Below are 23,117 nucleotides of genomic sequence, written 5' to 3' on the forward strand. Positions count from 1 at the left end.
TTTCCCTTTCCCGGTTTTTAGAATACCCAGCTGCTCCCTAGTGGCCTCCGTGTTTAGTATCTACTGTGGGCTGAAAGTTTGTGTCCTCTCTAAATTCGTTGACATCCTAACCCCCAACGTGATGGGATTAGGAGGTGAGGCCTCTGGGAGGCCATTAGGTCATGAGGGTGGAGCCCCACGAATGGGATTTGTGCCCTTATGAAAGCGACCCCAGAGAGCTCCCCACGCCCTTCCACCATTTGGGTTCACAGTGAGAAGTCAGCCGCCGGCAACCCAGAAGAGGGCCTTCACCAGAACCTGACCACGCTGGCACCCTGATCTTGGACTTCTAGCTCCAGAACCATGAGAAATAAATTTCTGTCATTTGGAAGCCACCAGTGGTGGTATTTTGTTATAGCAGCCAGAACAGACTAAGACAGTGTCATACGTTCATGGATTTTCACAAATTTGATGCTTTACTCCACGGTAGTCACGATCCTTTCTGGAGCACACATTTCCCATCTTAGCCAGAAAACGCCCTTTTGTACGGCCTGTGGGCTCGGCCATCTGGCTGCCTGGCCCCAGGAGAAAAGCCTTTCCTCTCCCCTCCTCGACGACGCTACCACTGAACGAGGTCTCCCACTGCCTGTTCACGGCCAGGGACGGGCACGGGACAAGGACCCAGCAGCCACCAGGGGCCAGGGAGGAGACACTGGGGGCATCCAGAGCTGCCCCTAGGCAGGTCTGTGTGTGGACAAAGCCCAGGCCCACCCTGGTGGCACGCCTTCTGGGGTGGTGGGCCTGGGGCACCGTGCTCCCCTGCCCCCCGGCCCCACCGCCCACCTGGCCGGCCCTGACTTACTTCGATCATCCGAGATAACCTGCACCAGCTCGTAGTCTTCCGGCTCATCCGCATCTAGGTTGTGTTTGTCCATGGCTTTGCGGATTACAGCTGGAGCCTTGTCTTGGCTGGTCACCTGGACGGGGTGGGGGACAGGCCATCAGGGCAAGGGTCTGGCGTAGCTTGAGGGTCCAGGGCGCAGCAGCCCAGGGCCCTCAGAGCTGCCTCAGCACTGTGCGCACAGGGGCGCACAGCCTCTGACCGGATGCCGGGTCCAGGGGGGTTGCGCCTCCTCCTCCTGCCCCTCTGGGGAGGCCTCCATGTACCCCAATCACTTACCCCCCCCCCCATCTCCTGCAAGCCTGCCGCCTCCTCCCAACACCACCGAGGGCAACTGCCTGCCCCCGGGGCTGCTCCCCTTAACCGTTCCCCTTGACCCTGCCCATCCAGGACGACGGTATCATTGCACCTGGGCACAGAAGGCATCGAGTCCCAGCCCTGGAGGTGAGAGAGGAGGAGCTGGAGGCTGCAGTGGGGGAGAGTGCAGGCCGACCCCTGCTGCCTCGACCCCAAGGGCCAGAGCACAGGCGGGCCTCAGACTCGGGGTGACACAGGTGACGGCGTTAACGGGGCATCTGACCCAGTGTGGGAGGATGGGGGAGGATTCTGGGGGTGCAAATGGCTCACTGGCAGCCTGAGTTCTGGAGGATGAGAGGAGTCCCCCCAGCCCCCAACCCCCCCTCAACATACACAGTGTTTGCGGGCAACTCCCGCTGGCGAGATCGCAACACCTCCAACTATCCCCGGTGTCTGACACCGCCGGCCACCTCCACGGCCACCAGCCTGGCGCAGCCACTGCTATCCCCCCTGGATTGCAGCAGCCGCCTCCTAACTGGCCGCCCTGCATCTGCCAGCACCAGCCCAGCGCCCACGGAGAGGCCGCAAGTCACCGCTGCCCCTCCTCTGCTCCAACTAACAGCGCTCCTGTCTCCCACGAGGTCCAGGCCCCCGACGCTGTCCTGCTCTCCTGACCCCTACTCTTCACCCGACCCCTGCTCCTTCACTGCGGACCTCCAGCCGCTCCTCCAAGCCCCAGGCACACTTCCGCCTTGGGAGGCTGCACGCTGCTCCCTCCTTCCCCGCTACACTCAGGCCCATCATCGGTGAGGTCCTGCCCCACTGCTGGTGTAAACCCCTAGTCCACCGCCCCGGCACTGATCACCATCGACACACTAGCTGTTTTGATTTCTTTTTCTGCTTGACCCTCTGTCCTTCCCAACCCACTAGGAGACCAGTTCTGGGAGGGCAGGAACGGTCCATGGTGTTCAATATGGATTTGCTGCCCGGCAGAGCGAGGGGCCCGTGGGGACGGCTGCCCGGCTCACCAGGATGCTCTTGTACATGTTGCCATTGTCCACGTCCAGGCTCACCCGGATGATGCAGCAGTCGCCCACCTGCTGGTTGTAGAGGGGCAGCGCGGAGCTGCAGCTGCAGACCCCCGACACGGAGCGCTTGTGGGTGCGCGTGGTGGCCACGGGCGTGGTGGAGGCTGAGGAGGAGGAGGTGCTGCTGGAGGCCGAGCTGATGCCGGAGGTCTCCGGGGACGACTGGGAGGTGGACTCCCAGAACTGCAGGGGACGGCACGGTCAGCAGAAGCCCCGGGCCACTGTCCAGCTCTGGGGGCTTCTAGCGTGGAGCGGGGAACTCGGGCCCTAGGAAGGGCTGAGAAGGGCTGCCAGGGAGGGGGTGGGGCACTCACCTTCTTCTCCTGGCCGTCAGGGGACTCTGGGACAAAGCTCATGTTGATCTCCTCCACATCGGAGCTGGAGGAGCCGGCCGAGTGGACACTGAGTGCGTCGGCAATGTCCCCGCTGCTGAGGTAGGGGCCGCACCTGAGCTGGTCACAGGACTTGGAGTGGCAGCTGCTGCTGGTACTGAGCTCCGTGCTGGGGGCCTGGCGGCTGCATGGAAGGGCTGGCTGACTTGGGGGAGGCCTCTCCTGGGACACAGCCCACCCCTGTCCCCTGCACTCTGGGCCGAGTGCTCAGGCAATCACCCCATTGGCTCCAGCGTCCGACAGATCATTTAGCATCACCCCATTTCACAGGGGGAAAAACTGAGGCCCGGAGGGGTGGAGCAAGTGGCCCAGTCACAGGGCTGTCGGCGGGGGAGCTGGGATCCCAGTGCCAGCTGCCTGACTCCTGAGCCCACTCTCAGCCCGAAGCTTCCCTGAGCCCCGGGGGAGCGCCCCTGCCCACCCGGCCACTCAACTCGCTCCAGCGCTTGACGATGGCCGTGTTCTTCTTGACCTTGAGGGTGTTGCTGGCCGACTCGGAAGGGGGCTCCAGCTCACACGACAAGGTGTAGCTACAGGACAAAGCGGCGGCTGTGAGGAGCCGCACTCGGGTCTCCCTCCCGGTGCCTGCCCGGCAGCTAGAGGCCAGGGGCCCGGCCGTCACCAGCGACAGCATCCAAGGCTGCCCAGGATCCCAAGCCACAGGCTCTCCGGAGCTGCCCAGGGACAGCCCACGTGTGCCCCCCCCCCAGCTCCTGCCCGGACTCACCTGTCAGCCTCGCTGAGCCGCTCCATCGCCCGGAACCAGGCCCCGAAGTGCTCTTCGGGTGCGATGCTGTAATTGTTGCAGGCCGACTGCAGCAGCTTGATCTGGGCGATCACTTCGAATTCCTGGGGCCAGAGGGAAGGACAGGACGCTGACGGTCTGCGTGGGCCGGGCCTGTGCCAGCCTCTGGGTCCCCACTTCCCACCCTGTCCTCACTGCCAGGTTCAAACAGCCCCTCCAGGAAGGTGTCCTTGATTCGACCTCCTGCCCCATCCTCCCGTGGGAGAGGCTGCCCCTCTCTCTGTATCCAACTCTCCCCAAAAATGTAACAGGGAAGGGTCGGAGCCAGGTGTTCTAGCCAGGTGGCTCTCTGATCCCGCCCCCCACACGGGCCCCCTTCCCGTGAGACTGCGGCTGCTCACCTTCCTCCTCTTCTCGAAGTTGATCAGTCTCCCCTGGAAAGAACACGGCCAGCGTCCATCAGAGAGTGTCCCCTAGCCCAGGACCACCCCTCACGGGTCCCAGGCTGCACTACCCAGAGCACACACCAGGGGGCAGCACAGCACACACCTGGACCTGGGTGGGACCGGGGTGCCAGGGCGGGGTGGGAGGGGGGCGCCGAGGCTCAGGGGTCTGAGAACAGCTAGAGAGACCGAGGCCTTGGGCAGGAAGGCCAGGTTGGCCACATGTGCCTGACCTTGGAGGGCCCAGCCTCTCCACCCATGGCCGCCACCTGAGGGAGGGGCTGCGTCCTGCTGGGTCCAACCCCCTGCAGTTCTGAGCCCCACCAGCCGGGCACCAAGCTCTGTTCACTCACTGCTGAGATGGGCAGGTGCCCCCGGGACACAGGGACGGCCAGGGGGCTCTCGTAAGATGAGGTGCACCCTCTGGTGAGAGCTCGGGGCTCAGGACCCCCACCCCGCCCCCGGCCCTGGGCTCACTCACATACAGATAGTCCTTCATTGCGGTGTCCAGCATCACCAGGTCTGTGAGGAACGTGCCCAGGTAGGGAACGGTGCCCTGGATGACACCCTGTGACAACTGGGCGGGGGGGGGGGGTACTGATGAGCAAGGCCCCTCCCCTGAAAACCCCTCGGCCCCACCCAGGCCTCCCACTTGGAGCAGCCTGGGGACCTTTAGCCATTGCCCCCAAGTCCCCCTCCCAGCGTGCATGGACCCAACCTCCCTCTAGTCGCCTTCCAGGCCTGCCATTTGGCAAATCCCCAAGATACATGGTCCCTGGCCCCTGCCCCCTCCCAAATCCCCACTGGGCCCAGCGCTTCCAGGCCCCTGCTCTGGTGGCTACGAGTCCCCCCGACACCAGCTGGTCAGGGCGCAGCGCCCCCAGGCCCCGGAGGAGGTCGGTCTAAGGGTCATGTCAGGCAGTGCAGCTACAGGAGCGGGGGCTCGGGGCGGCCCCTCCTCTCCCAGCCTCGGGTGCACTCACCACCTCCTTCGGCCGCCTCTGGGCTCTCTTGGGGTTCATCTCCAGGGTGGCAAACTTGGAGGTCCCCTCCTGCAGGGCCGAGGACAGGGTCGGTGAGGCCTTCTGCCCCTCTCCCCATTACCCACCAGCAGACCCGACCTTGGCCCTGGTCACTGGTGCAAACGCTCCAGCCACCCCAGCGTACTCTATTCCTAGATCTGCACCCCTGCTCGGGTGCTCACGGGGTGAGGGAAGGTGGGCCAGCAGTCCGGCCTCCTTGGAAAGTACAGATGAGGACTACACCTGCCCCTCGGGGTCTCCAAGGACTCAGCGCCACGCCTCCATCACTGTGGCTGTGCTGTTCCCCCCGACCCCCCGTCTCTGCAGGAGGGTAGGAGGTTCTGCACAAAACTCACGCAGATTTCCCTTCCCCCTTGAACCTCACTGCCTTCCCGTGAGGTTGGCACCCCGGGGTCAGCATTCCCCCACTTTCCAGATGAGGCAATTGAGGCCCAGAGACAGGCAGCGCCTTGCCTCTGAATGGGCCTCAGGACTCAGAGGAGAGCAGGAGGCCCTGCTGCCCACGCCCCCGCCCTCCACGGACCAGGTCCTGCGCTCAGAGCCTCTGATGTGTGTGCCGGCCCCCAGCCGGGCGAGCCATCGAGAGAGGGACAGGGACTCGGTGGGGGGGCCTGGCTGAGCAGGGTGTCTGCCGGGCCAAAGCCTTCACATCCCCACGGAGCCCCTCGGGATGTCCCCTGCACAGAGCTCTGCCTTCATCCACTCAGGAGGGGTCTCCTTGGTGCCACCTCTGAGACGGTGAGCTGGGGTTGCTGGGGGCACCGGGTGGTGACACTTTGCTTCCTCTTTATATGGAAGTGTTTACGGAAGGACCCCCGTGAATGCATTAGCACCCCCCCTGCACTTGCCACAAGCCATCTGAGGCATTTGTCACGGCCACCAAAGGCCCCATGGTGAGACTCTGAGAAGAGTCCCTGGATTCCTTTGCAGTGTCTGCCCTGAGGCAGAGGGAAGAGCCCCTAGCCCCCAGATCTACCTCCTGGGTCTGCTCATTTGGGGGACGGCTGGGAGGCCGCTGCAGTACCATCCCTGGGCAGGCGGGGTGCCTGGCCCTCGGAGGTGAGTGCAGGCAGAGCAGCAGCAGGGCCGGGCTTTGTGGGGACAGGCTGGGCTGCTCTGGGGAAGGAAGAGACCCTCCCCGCTGACCTCATCCACCCCGAGCGAGCGCCCGGGTGCGGGACCAGTGAGGACCCAGGAGACTCTAATCCTGCTCCTCCCCCGCCCAAAGCTCTGGAATAGCCCAGCTGCCCTGCTCCAGCCCTGTACTAGGGCCTCCTGCCTCCCAAACTGCCCCCCACCTGCCCACAGACCCAAGAGACCTCATGAGAAGTTTTTGAAGAAACTTTCAGTGGGAACGTAAGCCCGTCCACCCCAAGCCCCCGGGCTCCACCTTGATGAGCAGCTCTCTGCTTAGGGAGTAGTTGTTCTCATCTGAGAAAATCTCCGACAGCTTCTGAAAGATGCGGACGCTGTCCCTGGGGGAAGGAAGGAGAAAGGAGCGCACGGTGGGGCGGGGGGCGGCGGCGAAAACATCTGAGGACCCAGAGACCCCAACCGCCTGGATGGGTGGTTTCCAAACAGAGTTCCGCTGGACCCTAAGGGCTCAGTAGGCCTGGAGGGGTGGGTCTCAGAGCCGACTGAGCGGCTCTGTTTTGGCTAGTTCTGATTTTGAGTGCACAGAATCGCGTGGTTGAAGCAGACCCATGAAAATCCCCAACGTGGCTCAATCCAGTACCTGCCAGACAAGGAGACCAGGTCCTGAGGCAGAACTGCTGGCCCTGAGAGACCCCGCCCCCCCAGGATGCACTGTCTCTGGGCAGGTTCCAGGCAGCACCCAGCCCCGTGGGAGGCCCCGGGTCCACCCTGGAGCTCCTCCAGGGAGAAGCCTGCCCACCTGGAAACTTCTTCCCACGTCTTCTTCAGTCGGTGGATGGAGTTGCTCTGCAGAGCAGAGAGGATGGCGTAGAGGGACGAAAAGTTCTTGAGGACCCGGCACTCCTGGGAGGGAGGGGCCGGGCTGTGAGAGGGGGCCGAGCTCCCGCCTGCTCCAGCTTCAGTCCCTCTTAGGGGGGAAGCCCCCTCCCGGATGGGACAGACGCCCCAGGAGGCGCTCCTGGGGTCGGATGAGATCAACCCAGGGCCAGAAAGGGCTCCCCCGGGCCCTCGGCAGCCGCGTACCCTGGCCACCTCGATCCAGTGCTCCACCACCCTGGCCCTGGCGCGGGCCGTCACGCTCCGGTCCCCGAGGCAGGTGGTGATGACGCAGTTGGCCACGCTGTTGAACTGGGCGACGGTGGCGCGGACGGTGGGAGCCAGGTGCTCCTTGCCCCTCTTGTCCCGCTGGGACCAGATGGAGCCCAGGCAGTGGTAGGGCACCACCTTCTTGAACAGCTCCTGGGGGCGGGGGAGGTCACCCGGCTCTGCCGCACCCCAGCTCAACGCCCACAGTCCCCCCCAGGCCCAGGCAGGGTCACTGGTCGGAGCTGGAGCTCTGGAAGCCGGGGAGGCGGCTCGAGGCCGGCGGGGGGAGGTGGCAGGGAGGTGGCGTCTCTTCGTTTTGTTCCCTGCCCACTGTGGGCACCCAGCACGAGGTGACCCAGGGTGACCCTGGCAGGAAAGAGAGGTGGCCATCTTCCCCAGGCCGCCCTAACTCCCAGCACCAGATGCGGCTCACACCTGCCCATACCAGGCAGTGCTTTTAGCCCTTGATCACGCCTCAGGCCTGTCCCCTGTCCAGATGCTCATTCACGTAGGCACTACAACCTGAGGCTGCGTCTGCCGTCTGCCACGGCTTGTAGCACGCACCAGGTGCCTGCTAAGTGCTGAAGCTGGTGAGGCCTCCTCAGCAGAAGTGGGGGGCAGGGGGGGCAGCCCACGGAGTGAGCTCCCGTCCGCTACCAGGTGGGCCAGACCCCGCCCAGCTTTCTACCATTCCACCTCATTCCACCCAGACACCGTGGGCGAGGGATGGGGCCCGGGTCCACAGCCTGGAGGGGAGTCGAGGCCTTCGGGTGAGGAAACCTGCCCAGGCGACACGGTTTGTAATGGGATTTGGGGCAGGACATCAGCTCTGGACAGGGCAGGGCAGACGCCTGAAGGAAGGTGCACCCCTGCCCGCCCTGCTGTGACGAGCTGCCTACCGCGTCCATCAGCGTGAACTGCTCTGCCACCAGGTCGGGCGGGAATGCCAGGAGGTGAGGCTTCTCCTCACCCAGCCCGTTCTCTGCAGCCACAGGCGAAGGCCAGGAAGGCTCTGGGGCTGGAGCTGGCCCGAGCTCTAGAGTCTGCGAGAGAGCCGGCTCCAGCTCTGGAGCTGGTGCTGCTGCTGGCGCCAGAGCTGGCTCGAGGTCTGGACCTGGCACCGGCTCGAGGTCTGGACCTGGCACCGGCCTGGGTGCTAGAGCTGGTGCTGGCACTGGCTCTAGGGCTGGAGTTGGTTTCAGAGCTGGAGACAGAGCTGCAAGAGGAGGAAAGTTCAGCAACACGCCTGCCTTTTTTTCCAAGACAGAAAACACACCACTGCCTTCTAAGAGAAGCCTCAGCTCAAGAACCAGCCCAGGACGTCCTCCCAGACAGCGGTCCCCATGTGGGCGGCCTGAGGCAGCCTCGGGGGCGCCTCCGTGTCCAGCACCGACCCCTCCCCTCACGCTCACACGCACCCACCCCGATCTCTCCTCACCCTCCGGCTCTGCCTTGGTGAGCTCCGTGTGCTCCAGCTGGGCCAGGAGGAGGCGGGCCCGGCGCTCCAGGTCGGAGCCGGGCATGTTGAGCTGCACGTAGGCCACCAGCTGCTTGAGGCAGGGGAAGTCCGGGGGCTGACAGAAGTCCTCGGAGTACTGGTCCAGCCAGGTGCCCAGGATGGAGGAGACGGCACTGGGGGCAGGCGGGCGGGCAGCAGAGTCAGGGGCCTGGCCTCTCCTTCCACGCGGCCCTCCCCTGGCTCCCGCATGGGGGCCGGGCTTCTGGGCCCGCCCCTGCCCCATCCGCACCGGGCTGCCAGGCTGCCCTCCATCCCTGGTGACCACCTCTCCCTTTCTCGGGGGACCCTGACTCTCTCCTGTCTGCCCCCAGCCCCCCGGGCCCTCCCCCCTGGAAAGGAAACTGCAGGAGGGCAGGGAGGGCCGCGCCCGCTCTGTTCATTGCGCTGGGCTGGCCGCACACAGTAGGCGCTGCGTAAACAGGGGAGGGAGGAGGGGACAAGCAGAGTGTGCCCCCTGCCGGCCTTCACGGGCCTCGCGCACCTGAACCGGAGGCTCATGCACCGGCGGCTGCCTTAGTCTCCGCACCGGAGTGCGGGGCTCGTCCTCCTAGGGATGCTCTTCTGGGTGGTGAGGACGTAGCCGGCCCCCCGACCCTGACTGAGCTCCCGTGAGCCCCAGCTGAGCACTCACATTGGGCTGCGAGGCTGAAGTGTCAGCAGCTTGGCCCCCCACACCTCTTCTCCTGGGCCCCGGATCTGAGCGGGGATGGATGCTCTCAGGGGCCGGCTCTCAGCCCCCAGCCTCCCCTCTGCTCCCTGGGGACATGGGACCCCAGCCACAGCTCTCTGACTCCTTTCCTCCTGCAGGAGGAGCCCCCAGACCTCAGCCCTCTAGCGGGAATCACAAGATATGTGGCAGCCAAGATTCCGCCCAGCCCCTCCCATCGGACGCGAAGTCTACTCACTTTTTCAGTTGGTCCTGAGGTCCGCCGTCCACGCTGGAATAAGGCAGGATGCACCCGTATCTAGAGGAGGCCGTGAGGGCGTCACATCTACCGTACCTGCTATGACGTCTAGTGTTACTGGCTGACCCCCCGACTAGGATGGAAGCCCGGGAGGGCAGGGCTTTTTGTCTGCACCGTTCACTGAATTAAGCCAAATGCCTAGAAAAGTGCCCGCACACAGTAGGTGCTTCGTATGTACTGCTGAATGAATGAGCCCAACCAGCACCTTACAGATGCCTGAGTGGGCCTGGGCCCTCAGCCAGCCCCCAGCCAGCCCTGCTCTGGCTACTCCCAGGGAGGACCCCTCAGACAGAATCTGGAACCTCCTTTACAAATGGGAAAACTGTTCTGCCCAGGGGCTGGAAGCAGAGAGCTTCTCCACGGGGCAGAGGAAAACCTTAATTAAAACCACCCCATCCCTCAGCAGCCCTTTCCACAGGGCCGGCGCGGGGCCGCACTGTCCACGCTTATCCGACAGTCCTGACAGCCCTGGGAGGTCGGGCCTCTGGGCAGCCCGGCCTTCACGTGAGCACACTGAGGCTCCGAGAGGTAAAGCGACATTCCCGAGACACACAGCCCGTGGGCGGGCGGGGAGCCGCTGTGCCGGGGAGGGGCGGGGCGCTCACCTTTGGAACAGCAGGTCCAGGACCCGCTGGGTGGTGGTGAAGGCTCGGTAGGTGCACAGGAAGATGGTGACATAGGAGAGGTCGCTGCCCTGGAAGGCGGGCACCAGATGCTCCACCAGCTTCTCCAGCGTGCCTGCCTTCACGGTGCGCACCTTGCAGGTCTCATACAGGTTCAGGGCCGACTCAGTTTCATACTGGGGTGGGACGAAGAGGGACAGACGGTCAGCGGCAGCACCGTGGCCCACTAGGAGGGCGGGGGTTGGAACTCAGAGGAAGTCTCAAGCGCCCGGTGACTTCTGGACGGAGATGGGACGTGAGTGCCCCGAACAGAAAAAGGGTCTCAGCTTTTGAACTGGAGGTGGGGGATGATGAAACTAGCAATACCAGCACCTTCAGGTGGTTTTGCTAGCTGAGTAATGATAGCGCCTCGCCACATTAAGGGCAGAATCCCCGTGATCCCTGGCAAAGCATCCCCGTTCTAGAGATGAGAAAACAGAGGCTCAGCCTGGGGTGGAAGGGCACGGTATGTTAGGACCCAGAGGCTATTCAGGGCGGCACTGTGGAAATGGCTGCAGAAAGGAATCCCGTCAAGGTCCATGGCAGTGAAAGGCTGAGTAATGGTTGGTAACCAGCCTCCCTTCTGAAATGTTACACATCTGTCAGGCCCCCGCTCTGACCTGGAGGGGTCATGGAGGTGTGTTCCGTGTCGGCAAGTTGCAGAGAACCATATATAGTAGCCTGAGCCCTTTTTGGGTTAAAAAAAAAAAAAAAAAAAAAGCCCTACTAAGTAAGGTGATGAAAGCCTTGGAGAAGGTGTGGAAGGACAGTCGTTAAAACAAGAAATACTGGGGCAAAATGCATAAATAATCCCCGCCTAACATGAAGGGGAAATAGTATAAAAGTGTCTTTTTTGATGTTCATACAAATAAGTGAACAATGAACTATGCACTTGGCCCAGCCCAGGGCTGGACAGCAGGGGAGGGGTGAGGGCCCAGATTCCTTTGGGAGCAGGACTGGGGGACCCTCAGGCAGGAAAGCCCTGGGAGGGAGCCCAGTGGAGTGGCCAGGGTGGCCCCTGGATCCCAGGCCTTCTCGGGGTTCTGGGCACGGAGACCCCCCATCCACACTCACCCCGAGCCAGCGCTGGCCCTTGTTGGCGCCGTGGTGCACCTGAACCTTGCGCAGGGAGATGGAGTAGATGACCCCGTTGACCAGCTCTTCGCCAATCTCCTGCGTGGAGCTCTGCAAAGACAGCGCCCGGACGCCAGGCGGGGGTGTCGGGGCCTGCCTGGCTGTGCGGCAGGGGGACGCCCCGTGCCACTTCCTGCTCCCTAGATGAGGCGAAGGTCGGTGGCCACAGAGACCTCCAGCCCAGAATGAAACAGGACGACAGCTGGAGGGCCGGGGGTTACTATCGGGGCGGCAGGCACTGCCCCCAGCACCCGCCTCCTCACCCCACCAGCCATGGCTGGGTGTGAACAAGACGCACCCACTGGGGTTCCAACGACAGCCTGCCCCTGCCCAGGGGGGTCCCCCCGCTCCCGCCCCCCACCCCAAGGCGAGTACTGTTATCCGGTCATTTCACAGGTGACTACACAGAAGCCGAGGCAAGAGCAACGCATCCAAAGCCATGCCGCTGCGGGTGAACAGCGGAGCCGGGACCCCGAGGCCCTAACTCAGCCCACTGCACCGAGGGGGCTCTGGCCCCCCGAGAAGATGCCTCCCCCAGGGCGTGAGGCCCCTGGCCCCCTCACCCTCACGTGCCCAGCCGGCCCCCGCCAACAGCTGCCCCAGCCCTGGAGTCAGTCTCCCGGGTCTGGGGCAGGTGCGGGCATCCTCGACGGCCACAGCCAAGGCCACTTCCTTCCCTTTCTGCTCATTCAGGCTCTTGTGCCTTCTTGGGCAACAGAGGAGTTCCCAGTTCCCTGTTCGTCATCACGTGCGTGGGGACAGCACGAGAATGACGACAGTGCCGGCGTCCGGGCTGATGCCTGGGGTTCCACAGAACTTCAAAACCACAGGACTTTGGCTAGGCCAGGAAGTTGCGGGGGCGGGGGGGGGGGGTGTCATCTGGCTGCTCCCTGGACCCCGGGCAGAAAGACCCTTGTTTTAAAAGGCAGTGATACCTCCTGCTGGGCAGGCTGGCCCGGGGGCTGCATCAAGGCCTGGCCAAGGCCACTCGGTCATTGCTGCCCTGGGCTTCTCCACCCCCTCCTCCCACTGCCCCTGTCCGGGGACGGGGTGAGCTTGCAGTGGGGAGGGGGGCCTAGGAGTAAAGAGACAGACCTCTGAGAGTTTAGGGAGGAGGGGGGAGGTGCTAGCTGGCAAAGGGCCATCAGTCACATGGTCAGTGCCAGCAGCTAGGATCATGGGTCGCTGCCCCAGCTCAGGGTGGGCGTGGAGCTCACAGAAGGCCCAGTGGAAGTGCTGACTCAGCCTGGGCCCCACCGACAGCCCTTCCCTAAGTCCCTCGGCCTTAGCTGGGCCCCTGGGTAGGAACCAGGTGCCCAGTGTCCTGTGGGCTGTACCCCCGGACATCAGCACCCCTGGGGTCAGGGGCTAGGGAGCGGGGGTGGGCCTGGGCCTCTTACCTCCTGCCTCAAGGGCTCTGGGAGGCCTGGGAGCCATCCTCCGGAAATCTACTTCCTCTGACCCAAGGCCGCCCTCCCACTCTGGGCATCGTACCAACGGGAAAGCCAGTGCAATCACACCGGGGCTCCTGACCCTTCGCCTTCTCCGGAGACACAGCCAGGCGTTTCTTGGAAGTCAGCAGGGAACCCGCAGGTAGAGGGCCCTCACTTCAAGAGCCCACGCCTGGGGAGGTCCAGCCCTTCCATCGAGGAGGGGAAACTCCTCCCCCTGAGGCAGGAGAACTGAAACAGATGCGCACTTTCCTCCCCTGGGTCACACATCCTTCCCCGGCCTACAAGAGGCCGCGGTGATGGGTGATGCCAGGGGCCTGCCATCCACCTGTGAGACCAGGGCCCTGTCCACCCCCCCACCTCTCCCCAGGGGTCCTCGACTGCCTCTCGCAAAGGCTGCTGCCCGCCCTGGAAAGGCCCGTCCCTCCCCGGGGGATTCCAGCCACTTCTGGTCCAGCCTGGAGCCAGTGTCCTGAGCACCCAAGTCACCGGCAGCCGTTTAGAGTTCCCGTGCTGGACCTGCCTGCCTGTGGGCACGGGACTCGAGCCCCGTGGCAGCGCACACGGCACCTGGCTCCCAGCGGGGCCCCCATCAAGGCCTGCTGGACAGAAGCGCTTCCTGGCCAGGCCAACCAACGGGAGGCCTCGCCATCCCTGAGCGGGTCTAAACAGCGGCTCTGCAGTGAGCCATGGGCCTCGCTGGCAGCCGAGCAGCTGGCTGCCCTGCCCGGGCGTCATGTGATCCCGAGCCCTTCCCCCACCCCAGGGGCCCCCTTCTGCCAGCCCGGTGGGGGGCAGGGCAGGACGCCGAGAGCCGCACATGCTGGGCCAGGGGGAGTCACCGCCCTGTGGCACAGATGGGGAGCTGCTCCAGCCCCGCGGAGCTAACCCTGTCCTCTCCGGGCCCTTCACCGCAGCCCAGCAGCGGGAACAAAACCAGATCGTCCAAGCAGCGCAGAGAGCAGGCGCCATTTAAACCGTCGACCAAGAGACAACGGCGGAGCGGGACCCAAAGAGAGCTGCCCGCGTCCTGGGCACAAAGCGGCAGGGTGGGGCGTCTGCTCCTCGCTCCCACCGCGCTTCCAGGGACAGAGAAGGACAGCGGCCGACAGCCCTGGCGCCTGCCCCGGGACCCTCTGGGGCAGGAAGGGCTGGGCCCTGGCCCCCACAGGTGACCCATCCTGTTAGCAGACAGCACACAGGCCCGGGAACAGGCAGCCCGTGTGGGCAGCGCCAAGCCCCGGGGATGCTCTGGCAGGGGCTGGGGGGCTCCCGGGGGAGGGCATGGCCGAGCAAACAGCAGATGCCCTGGGGGGGAGGCGTCCACAGGGCAGCAGTGAGCTCTTAGGGAAAAAGAACGCCACGTGGGTGGCTGTGTCCTCAGGGGACAGATCCTCCTGTCCCGCCCCAAGCAGGCACCCGCAGATGTCCCCAGGGCCCGGGGACACAGCTGGCAGCTGGGCCTCGCACACAGCGCTCGGCCTTCCACCACTTGGGTCTGGAGTGAAGGTGGTGAGATGCCTCCAGCTCCTCGTGAGCAGAGGCTGGCAGAATGGGCACCAGGATGCCCCACAGCCCGCTGTCCCTCGGAGCACAGCCCGGAGCCCCAGGGACAAGGAAACAGCCTGGGTGACATGTTAGTGGGTCACCTGATCAGCCTTCTTGGGGTGATGGGCCAGCAGGATGCCGTGTCCCCAACTGACTGCAGGCCGAGCCCCGATTCCCACAAGACAGAATAACAAGGTTGCCGGGGGCCGATCCCACCCTTATTTCTGGAGAGAACAGAGGGGACCTACTGGGCCTTTTCCAGAAGGCGGCTCGTGCCTGCACACACGGGGGTGGCGCCTTCTCCCATCCTGGTGACCTCTCTCCTCCCGCTCAGCTGTACACTTCCTGTGGAAGCTACAACTAGAGACCACGCGGGGCCTCCAGACCCACAGACGCCTCTGGCTGCAGACGGGCTCCTCCTCACTGGCCAAGGGCTCACGGAGGAGGAGGACCTGAAGCCACACCGCGGTCTCCTCCCTGGGGCCGCACGTGGAGAAACCTGGTCTCACTCAGGCGAGGGTGGGGGAGTGGGCTGGTGGTGGCCTCCACGTGCACGAGACCACCGCCCGGGCACCTCATGGCACCCCGCTGAGCTGCTGCTCAGGTCCACTGAGTCACAGAGGTCACCCAAGGCCCTGACCCAGCCACCCGCCAGCACCCTGCAGCCCTGGGCACACGAGGCCCCTCCTCCAGGGCCCCCCGGACCCAAAGGTACTGTCTTTCCTGCAGGGCTCTGGCTCCCAGCTCAGCTGAGCCCTGCAGCCCTTGGCCTCAGTGAGCCTGTCTGGGAGACGGGCGAAGGGCAGCAGCTCTCCAAGGGGACGAAGGCGGCAGGGGTCACGAGAGGGGACACGAGCGGCAGGACCAGCTCGGCGCCAGGCATACAAAGCACCCAGGAACAGGACCTGAGGACGCTGTGGCTGGGGAGCTGACGATGGACACCGGGCAGGGGAAAACCTCCCGGGAGACCTGCCAGATGCCCGGGGACCTGGAGGAGGGCCAGCTGAAAGGGAGGGCGGGTCATCCTAAAACTGTGGCGAGGAGGGAACCAGGCCTGCGGCTTTCCGACCTTTTAGCCTTTTGTCTGAATGCAGGAGCCAAAACACAGGCGAGGGATCAGGGATCAGAGAGGGCTGCTCAGTCTCTCCGAATCCCAGGATGCCGGGACAGTTTGAATACAAAGTTAAGCACCCATTTTACAGAGATGGAGACCAAGGCCCAGGGGAGATGGTCAAGTAGAAAGTGTCCAAGTCCTGGTTCATCTCTCAGATTGTGTGCCCAGGGAGGGAGAAAGAAAACGCCAAATGTGCGTGGCCCTCCCAGTGGGTGACGGGGCGTCACCCTCGGGCCTGCCCCCACCTCAGGTGGGTGTCCTGCACCCTGAGCCCGAGGACATGAACAGACCCCCGATGAGGACTCAAGGTCAGCCCTGGATGGAGGTGGCCTCGATCCTGGTCCCCAGGCACCGCAGCCCAGAGGTGGCCTTGGTAGGGGACCACACGAGGTGTCTGGGTGGCAGGCCAACCGGGCAGCTCAGTGACCCCAGAAACTGCAGTGTGGGGACCAGCCTGTGTTGAGCCTCCACAGAGGCTGACCGTCTCCCCAAGCACCTCCCCGGCCAGCCCGAGCCCGGACACTCGTCGGCATCTAGGAGAGAAACGTGCCGCCAGTGGAGAGCGGAGACCAGACCTCAGGCTGGCCTTGCCCACCTCGTCCTCCTGCCCCCCCAGGACCGGCTCCCGACCGTCAGGCCTCTAGGGGCCAGGCCTGCAAGGGGGCGTGGCTGGTGACAGCTGAGGAGGAGGGTGGCCTCTCACGAGGGGGTGGAGGGAGGGCCAGCTGCCATCAACACCACTGGCCACAGCATCCAGCACTTGAGGGCATTTCCCAGGTGTCAGGCCCTTCGCACACTCATCACATTTAATCCTCCCGACACCTCACCTGATGGGTGAGGAAAGCCAGGCGGGGAGCTCATCCCCGTCAGGAGCCAGGAAGAGGCAGCAGGGGCAGGGATTTGAACCCTGGCCCGTGACAGTCACGTGCCGTGGAGACACACCTAGGCCTCGCTCCACCGGTGGCTGCCACGGTCACAGCCTCAAAGTGCAGTCCAGCCCCTGGTCACACACATGCTAGAGGGAGGGAGACCAGAGACAGAACAGGCTTCCTCAGGTCACACAGCCAGCGGGGGGCAGGGGGGCAGGGAGTGGCAGTTCCCTCGCACCCGCACCTCCCCACTGAGAGGGGATTGGTCGGGGCTCCTGCCACAGGATGGCCAGGGCACCCATAGGCCTGGGGTCAGCTACGAGAACCAGGCCTGGGAAGCACCATGCTGACCAGGCCGGCCAGCGTCCTCCGGGAGCCCTGGGCACGGGCACTCCCCTGGCACCTTGTCAGAAGACACAGTCGTGGCAGCCACGGCCTGTCCGGCTCTGACGCAATACCAGGCGCCAGGGGGACCGCTTGTCAGGCTGCCTGCCTCTTTCGGTCCTCACCAGAAGCCTAAGCGGGGCAACTGGCATCAAGTGCAGATAAGGAAACCAAGGCTCAGGGAACGAGAGCACGTCTAGGGCTGCGAGAGGCTGAGCTGGCCTTCCGGCCCAGCTCTCCTCCCTCCAGAGCCCAGGCTCTGGACCAGCATGCGCGACGCTGCCCCTTGGGTCAAAAGGACAACATCATGCCTCCCTCGAGCCCGCAGAGCTGGCTGTGCCAGCAGCCGGGGGCTCCCTGGGGAGGAGAGGAAAACGCCGGGCAACACGCGCTCCCTGAGCTCCCAGAATGCAGGCCCCCGTGCTGGGTGCCCTCACGCCGCTCACCCAGCACCCTTCTGGCGATCATCGGCTCACCCCCTCCCCCGCCCCCCGCTACAGGCTGGTCAGGGGATGGAAACTGGGGGCCGCTCAAAGTTCTGCTTCTCCGGCACTGGGCTGCACGTTTCAACTCCCACCTCCTCAGACCTGGGCTGGGGACAGTGGCTTCACTGGAGCCACGTGTCCAGGAACGCGGCCCTTCTGGGCCTGAGAGGCCGGACGCCGAGCCTGAGGCAGGGCGGGCACAGCACGGTGCTACGCTGTGAGGGCCTTACAGGCAGCCAGTCCTCCGCTGCCTGGGCTGCCACCTCCCCAAACCGCCCCACTGGCCTGCTCGGAGGCTGCAGGTGGCCCGTGCTAAGTCTCCTCCACACCCTCCTCACCAGCAGTGAAGAAGGGCCTGGAAACGGCTAACCTCCAGGCTGAGGATGGGGCCCCAGTCCTGCCTGCCAGCGGTCTAACACCTCTCAGCACTGACCCCCCCCACACCCCCCCCCACCGGCTCCTGCTCCAGGGCCATCCCGGAGCCTCTGGGGAAACAGCTCAGTGTGCCCAGTCCGGAGAAGTCCTCCCCGCCAGAGAAGGAACAAGGACCCAGTACCCGCCAGCCTGGCCCCTGAGGAGTAAAGCAAGAGGGGAACCCGAGAGTCCATGGGGACCCAGCAGGTGGCAGCCAGTCAGGCCCCTCTTGAACTTGACAGGCTGTGCAGCTGCTGGAGGCTGCCCCCTTGGAGTCTGCCAGGAAGCCCTGGCTGGAAGATGACTTACACACACACACACACACACACACACACACACACACACACACACACACACACACACACACACACACACACACACACACACACACACACACACACACACACACACACACACACACACACACACACACACACACACACCACCCCCCACCCCCTACCGCTCAGGTCATGCCTCTTGGCCTAAGGCTAATGAGCCCTGGGGGTTAGACTGGAGCCCTGCACACCGTGAAATCAAGAGACCAGACAACGGGGAAGGAGGCGGGGAGGCTGGAGGGAGACGCATCTCCCCTGCACGTCTCTGCCCGAAGATCTGAGAAGGCTTCCTCATTTCATTCCACCCACATGCGCTGCGCTCAGGGCTTGCAGGCCCCTGCCTGGGTGGGAATCCCGCCCCTGCCACTTACTGGCTCGGTGAGTTTGTGCAATCTAGCACCTCGGTTGTTCCATCTGTTAAATGGACGACGGATGATCCTGACCCCGAAAAGACATAATGCATGCAAACTACTCAGCACACAGCCTCCCACCAAGTGCTGGCTCATATTAGCTGTTATTTAAAACCTTTAGGGTCCAGCTGTGGGCTTGTTTCTTCCTTGAAGCTCTCCCCAGTGTCTTGTGGCCCAAAGCACTTTCACCTTCCTCTGGCCTATAAGCACCCCTACCCTTCACCAAGCATGGGGACTTCTGGGCTGCCTGGGCCTGGTTCCGTTCCCCTAAGAGCTCCACCATCCTCCCGGGGCATGTGTAATTGTCTCCCTGCGAGGTATCCTTCTCTGATCCCTGCGGGCTCTCGCACACAATAGGCGCCCAGCACAGAACACCGCCCAGCTTCAAATCCTGGCTGCATCCTCGCTGGCTGTGTGTACATTTAGTTCAGGGACTTCACTCCTCTGAGCTCCAGTCTCCTATAAAGTGGGGTTGGCAGCACCTACTCGGGAGGGTTGGTCAAAGCCAGCTGGAACGAGGGGGTGGTGTCTGCAGACAGTAGGTGCTATGGACTCCGGAGCTCCTCCTGCCTGGCTGAGGCAGTGGCCTGCACGGAGGCAGGGGCGTGGGCCCGGTGACCTCCAGAAAGCACAGAACTGTGCAGGCCGAGCTGGGTCAGCAGTGGCTTGGCTTAGAAGTACGATGATGAGCAGATGCCCAGATGTGTGAGGACATCTGGCAGCCCAGAGAGGGAAGGACGGGGTGGAGACTTGGTAAGGAAAGGGGGACTGGGGAAGGAAACAGAAACTGCCTAGTGGTTTCCAGACAGGACAGGGACCACAGGCACCCGCTTCAGCTCTGGCAGGCCCCAGCGACCAGGAAATCGGCGATGGCGGGGGTGGGGGGCGGGGGTGCTGGCAGGAGGGACAGGGACTTCCCCACCCCCTCCCCCAGCTCATGGTAAATGGTCATTGTGTTTGGTTTCCGGCAGTGGCCTCCTCTCCTGCCAGGACCCTGGTTTTCCTGCCCCAGCCAGAAGCTTCCCCTTTGATTTCTAAATAGCAGCCATGGCCTGGATCTCAGTGCTGGGGCCAGTGAGGAAGAGGAGGAGGGAGAGGGGGAGAGGGGGAAAAAGAGAGAGAGAGGGAGAGAAGGCAGACCCTTGGGCAGGGGTAGGGCTCAGATCTGCCTCTCCCTCGGTTCCCCAGGGATACAGACGGACGGACAGACAGAGAGAGGGAGGGAGGGAGGGAGAGAAGCAGCTGAGCGGCCCACCCCTGCGAGCACGCAGGCCGGACCCTCCAGCACACAAAGCCGGAGGAGCTGCCAGACATAATGAAAGTCAGATGAGTGCTGGGCTGGTATCATGCCGCCCACCCCCACCCTCCCAGGGGTCTCGCTCCAGCCGCCAATGAAGACCAGAGCTGTGGGTGGATGAGGGTCGGGGAGTGTGCCTGGCCGGGCCACCAGCCAAGCTCAGCAATAAAGGGTCTCCCGGGCCCGAGGTTCTCCCACCAAGAGCTCCCTCCACCCCCTGCCTTCCCCCCACTCTGGGCAGGGAGATTCGCTTTATCCTCGGGTAAATACGCATCGCGGCCCCGTCTAGGCACTGGGGACACACAGAGGCACAAGACCCAGGCTGGCAATTACAGCTTACCTGGGCCTAAGGTGACAAAGCGGGGATACCAATGGGCCCTCGCCAGCACGGGGGCTCAGGAGCCCCGCTGAGCCCTCTGACCCAGGAATGGCCTCTGTCCAGGCCCCAACCCTGGATTCTGCCACCCTGGCCGCAGGGAGTTGGAGTCTGGTGCACAGTCAGGTAGGAGGAGGAGGGGGGCACTCCTCCCCCGCCCCCCGCTGCCCAGAGCACACTAGAAACAGGAGTCCAGCCCTCACCTAGTTCCCCCAACCACATGCACGATAGGCACACCCCCGTTCTGAATCCTCCCAAATCCTTACAGATTCAGGGTGTCGGCGCATTTTCTAATCAAGCAGAAGTGAGTCACCCCTCCACCTGAGAGGCCCTTGTCCCAACCTCCCGCCTGGACACCGGGCCCCACAGGTTGGAGGCCCGTCTCCCCACTCCCCCGCTTTCAGCAGCCCAGAACATCAGAGTCCACTTCTGCCCCCAAGGGGGGCTGTCCGCAAGGCCACTGTGCTCCCAGCCGCCTCTGAGGATTCTAGAAGATTGCTGCCCTAATCACTAGTTCACCACCTGCATTTCCAAGCCAAACTGCCTAAGCCGGCCCCGGCCTGGCCACGGGGACGAAGTACGGCCCAGCCCTGCTGTAGGGAAAGGCACACACGCAGACAGGCAGCGACTGCCCGCGGGAGAAGTCTACCTGGGCTGCAGGGGTGCGGGAGTGGCACACCTGGGCTCGGTGAGGTCAGGCACTGGGACGGATAGAGGGGGGCACGAAGACCCGGTTCTGGCCCCGAAACTGTTGGACCGGCTGGCGGCAGGCCCTACGCCCACCTGGCTGCCTTGGGGTTGGCGCAAGGAGGGGGATTTCTGCGGAAGGACCCTCCCCCCCGCAACCTCCGGACTGGCGGGTGGTGACCACCACCACCACTGGAGGTGGGTGACCCGCTAAGGACGCGGGCCCCCACCCACTCCTCGCTCGGCCGAGCGCCGGGCCGGCCTGGCTCACCCACCTCCAGGCGCGGCAGGTCGGGGTCCAGCTGCGTGAAACTGTGCAGCACCACCGGGCAGCTGTCGGGGCCGCCCACCTCCAGGCGCACGGCGTCCCACACGCTGCGGCTCCGCCGGGAGCCCGGAAACAGCGGCTCGGCGCCGCCCGCAGGCCCGGCCGCCTCGGCCCACATGCGCTGCACCATGGGCGGCTCGCAGCGGCGCGGGCGGCCGGCCGGGCCGCAGGACCCGGGGCGGCGCGGGCGCGGGGCCGGCCCGGCGCGCGGCGGCGGCGGCGGCGGCGGCCCGCGCGGCTCGGCTCTGCCTGCGCTCTGCGCCCGCGGCCCGGCCCCGCTGAGGTCAGGCCGGGGGCGGGGGCTCGGGAGGAGGGGCCTGCGGCGTGGGGGCGGGGCCAGGAGAGGGCGGGCCAGAGACGCCGGAGGGGAGTGTGTACGCCTGCGCGCGCGCAACCCGGCTGGAGTGATGGCGGCTTGCGTGTTAGGGAGTGCTCGTGGGGCGTGTGTCGTGGGGCTGCGGGTACCACGGTTAGGCCCTTTGTGTGGGTGTGTGCGCGGGCGCAGCGCACGGGTTGTGTAGCTGTGTGACTTGTGTAAGTGTCGACGTGCGGCCAAGCAATGGGTCTCCACCTCCCATAAATTCCAGTTAAGCCCCTCCCTAGCTCTGTGGCCTCGGACAAGTTGCTTAACCTGTCTGAGCCTCAGTTTCGTCACCCGAGAGGATCACAGTGGGTAACTGACATATATAGCACTCACTCTGCCGATGCCTGTGCCTCGCTGTGTGCTCCCGCGTCCTGGAGCCGGGTCCTCAGTGCACGCGTGCATTTGGAAGTCTTGAGGGTTGGGGTGTGTATTTGGTGCAGGGGGGAGGGGCCTCTGCCTGCACTGGCTCAGCCCTAAGGCCACCCTGAGGAGGTACAGGCAGAAGGGAGGCAGCAGAGGTGGGGCAGTTGGGGGTAAGGGGGAGAACCCAGACCAGGCCTCACCAGGTGGGGCCTGCACTCAAGAGTGAGGAGGGATCAGGAGGGACACATGCCAGCTGGGCACCTGCCACTGGTCTGGTCACCTGGGGCCACTCACTGGTGGCTTGAGTGCTCAAGGTCTCAGGGCAGCCTTCAGGGTGGATGTGAGGTTGCTGAAGGCTGGGGAGGAACCAGGGCTAGGAAGCCTCAGCTGCTCTTTCTAGAAGCCAGTGAGGAGGCAAGTAGACAGATGAATGAATGGGACCCTCCCTCACACCAACACACTGCCTAGGCCTGCCCCGGCCTCAGCCCTCAGCCCTCACAGAGGCCTGCAATTGCTGTCAGCAGCCCCGGCAATGCCACCAACCTCCCCAGAACTGGTTCCATACCGCTGGGCCTCAGTTTCCCATCTGCAAAATGAGAGGGCAGGTCCAGACTACTCATTCCGTAAGCATATCTTGTGCACCCACTGTGTGCCAGGCCTCAGATACCCATGGACAGTGGGGGCCCAGCAGCTCCCACCCACTTGTGTGCCCATGTGGGCAGCTTGAGCACCTGCCGGACGGTTCTCCATCAGGCACAAGGTGAGGCCTTGACAAAGACGCACGGAAAACAACTTGGTGATTTCTATTAAAGGCATTAAAAACACTCATGCCATGAAAAAGAATGTGTATATGCATAACTGAATCACTTTGCCGTGCATCGGAAATTAACACAACATAAATCAACTCTGCTTCAGTAAAATAAATTTGGAAAAAAAAAAACACTCATGGCTTTGATTCGATAATCCCACTCTTAGGAATTAACCCTAAGGAAGCATTCAGAGATGTGGGCGTGGATTTCTATACAACGATGTTTATGGAAACCTCAGTTACAACTCTACCAAAGGAATCAACTCAAACACCCTATGCAGACTTACTGTAGGGACCCCGTGTGCCATTACCTACCATAGGAGGACCATGATACAGGGAGATGCTCGGCTATAACTGTAAAGTCAGAAAACCACGATGCAGAGCATGCTTTTAGAAGCTGACATTCCACGCATGCATATGACTAGAGGGACCTACTTTGCAAAAGGAATGGTGGTTATTTCTGGGCAGTGCTAGA

At 63.7% G+C, this 23,117-nt stretch overlaps 1 protein-coding gene across 7 annotated transcripts in view; it reads right to left on the reverse strand.

Annotated features, from left to right (window-relative positions):
- Nucleotides 1-23,117, reverse strand: part of RALGDS (ral guanine nucleotide dissociation stimulator) — a 66,822-nt gene that overhangs the window by 22,626 nt on the left and 21,079 nt on the right. For 2 of the 7 annotated variants that reach the window (XM_057547604.1, XM_057547601.1), the window contains exons 1-17: nt 21,055-21,269; nt 11,350-11,460; nt 10,219-10,412; nt 9,554-9,649; nt 8,568-8,761; nt 8,029-8,345; nt 7,067-7,282; nt 6,783-6,886; nt 6,279-6,363; nt 4,829-4,897; nt 4,327-4,422; nt 3,804-3,836; nt 3,385-3,506; nt 3,092-3,187; nt 2,580-2,781; nt 2,206-2,448; nt 842-956 (exon numbers count right to left, since the gene is read on the reverse strand). In XM_057547604.1, the coding sequence (XP_057403587.1) occupies nt 842-956; nt 2,206-2,448; nt 2,580-2,781; nt 3,092-3,187; nt 3,385-3,506; nt 3,804-3,836; nt 4,327-4,422; nt 4,829-4,897; nt 6,279-6,363; nt 6,783-6,886; nt 7,067-7,282; nt 8,029-8,345; nt 8,568-8,761; nt 9,554-9,649; nt 10,219-10,412; nt 11,350-11,460; nt 21,055-21,237 (2,476 nt within the window). In that variant the 5' untranslated portion in view covers nt 21,238-21,269. Of the gene's footprint in view, nt 1-841; nt 957-2,205; nt 2,449-2,579; nt 2,782-3,091; nt 3,188-3,384; nt 3,507-3,803; nt 3,837-4,326; nt 4,423-4,828; nt 4,898-6,278; nt 6,364-6,782; nt 6,887-7,066; nt 7,283-8,028; nt 8,346-8,567; nt 8,762-9,553; nt 9,650-10,218; nt 10,413-11,349; nt 11,461-12,344; nt 12,485-21,054; nt 21,270-23,117 lie in introns of those variants that run through there. The other 5 variants (XM_057547606.1, XM_057547603.1, XM_057547605.1 and 2 more) reach the window with 4 other exon arrangements.

Source organism: Balaenoptera acutorostrata, chromosome 6 (assembly GCF_949987535.1).
Source record: "Balaenoptera acutorostrata chromosome 6, mBalAcu1.1, whole genome shotgun sequence".
Taxonomy (NCBI): domain Eukaryota; kingdom Metazoa; phylum Chordata; class Mammalia; order Artiodactyla; family Balaenopteridae; genus Balaenoptera; species Balaenoptera acutorostrata.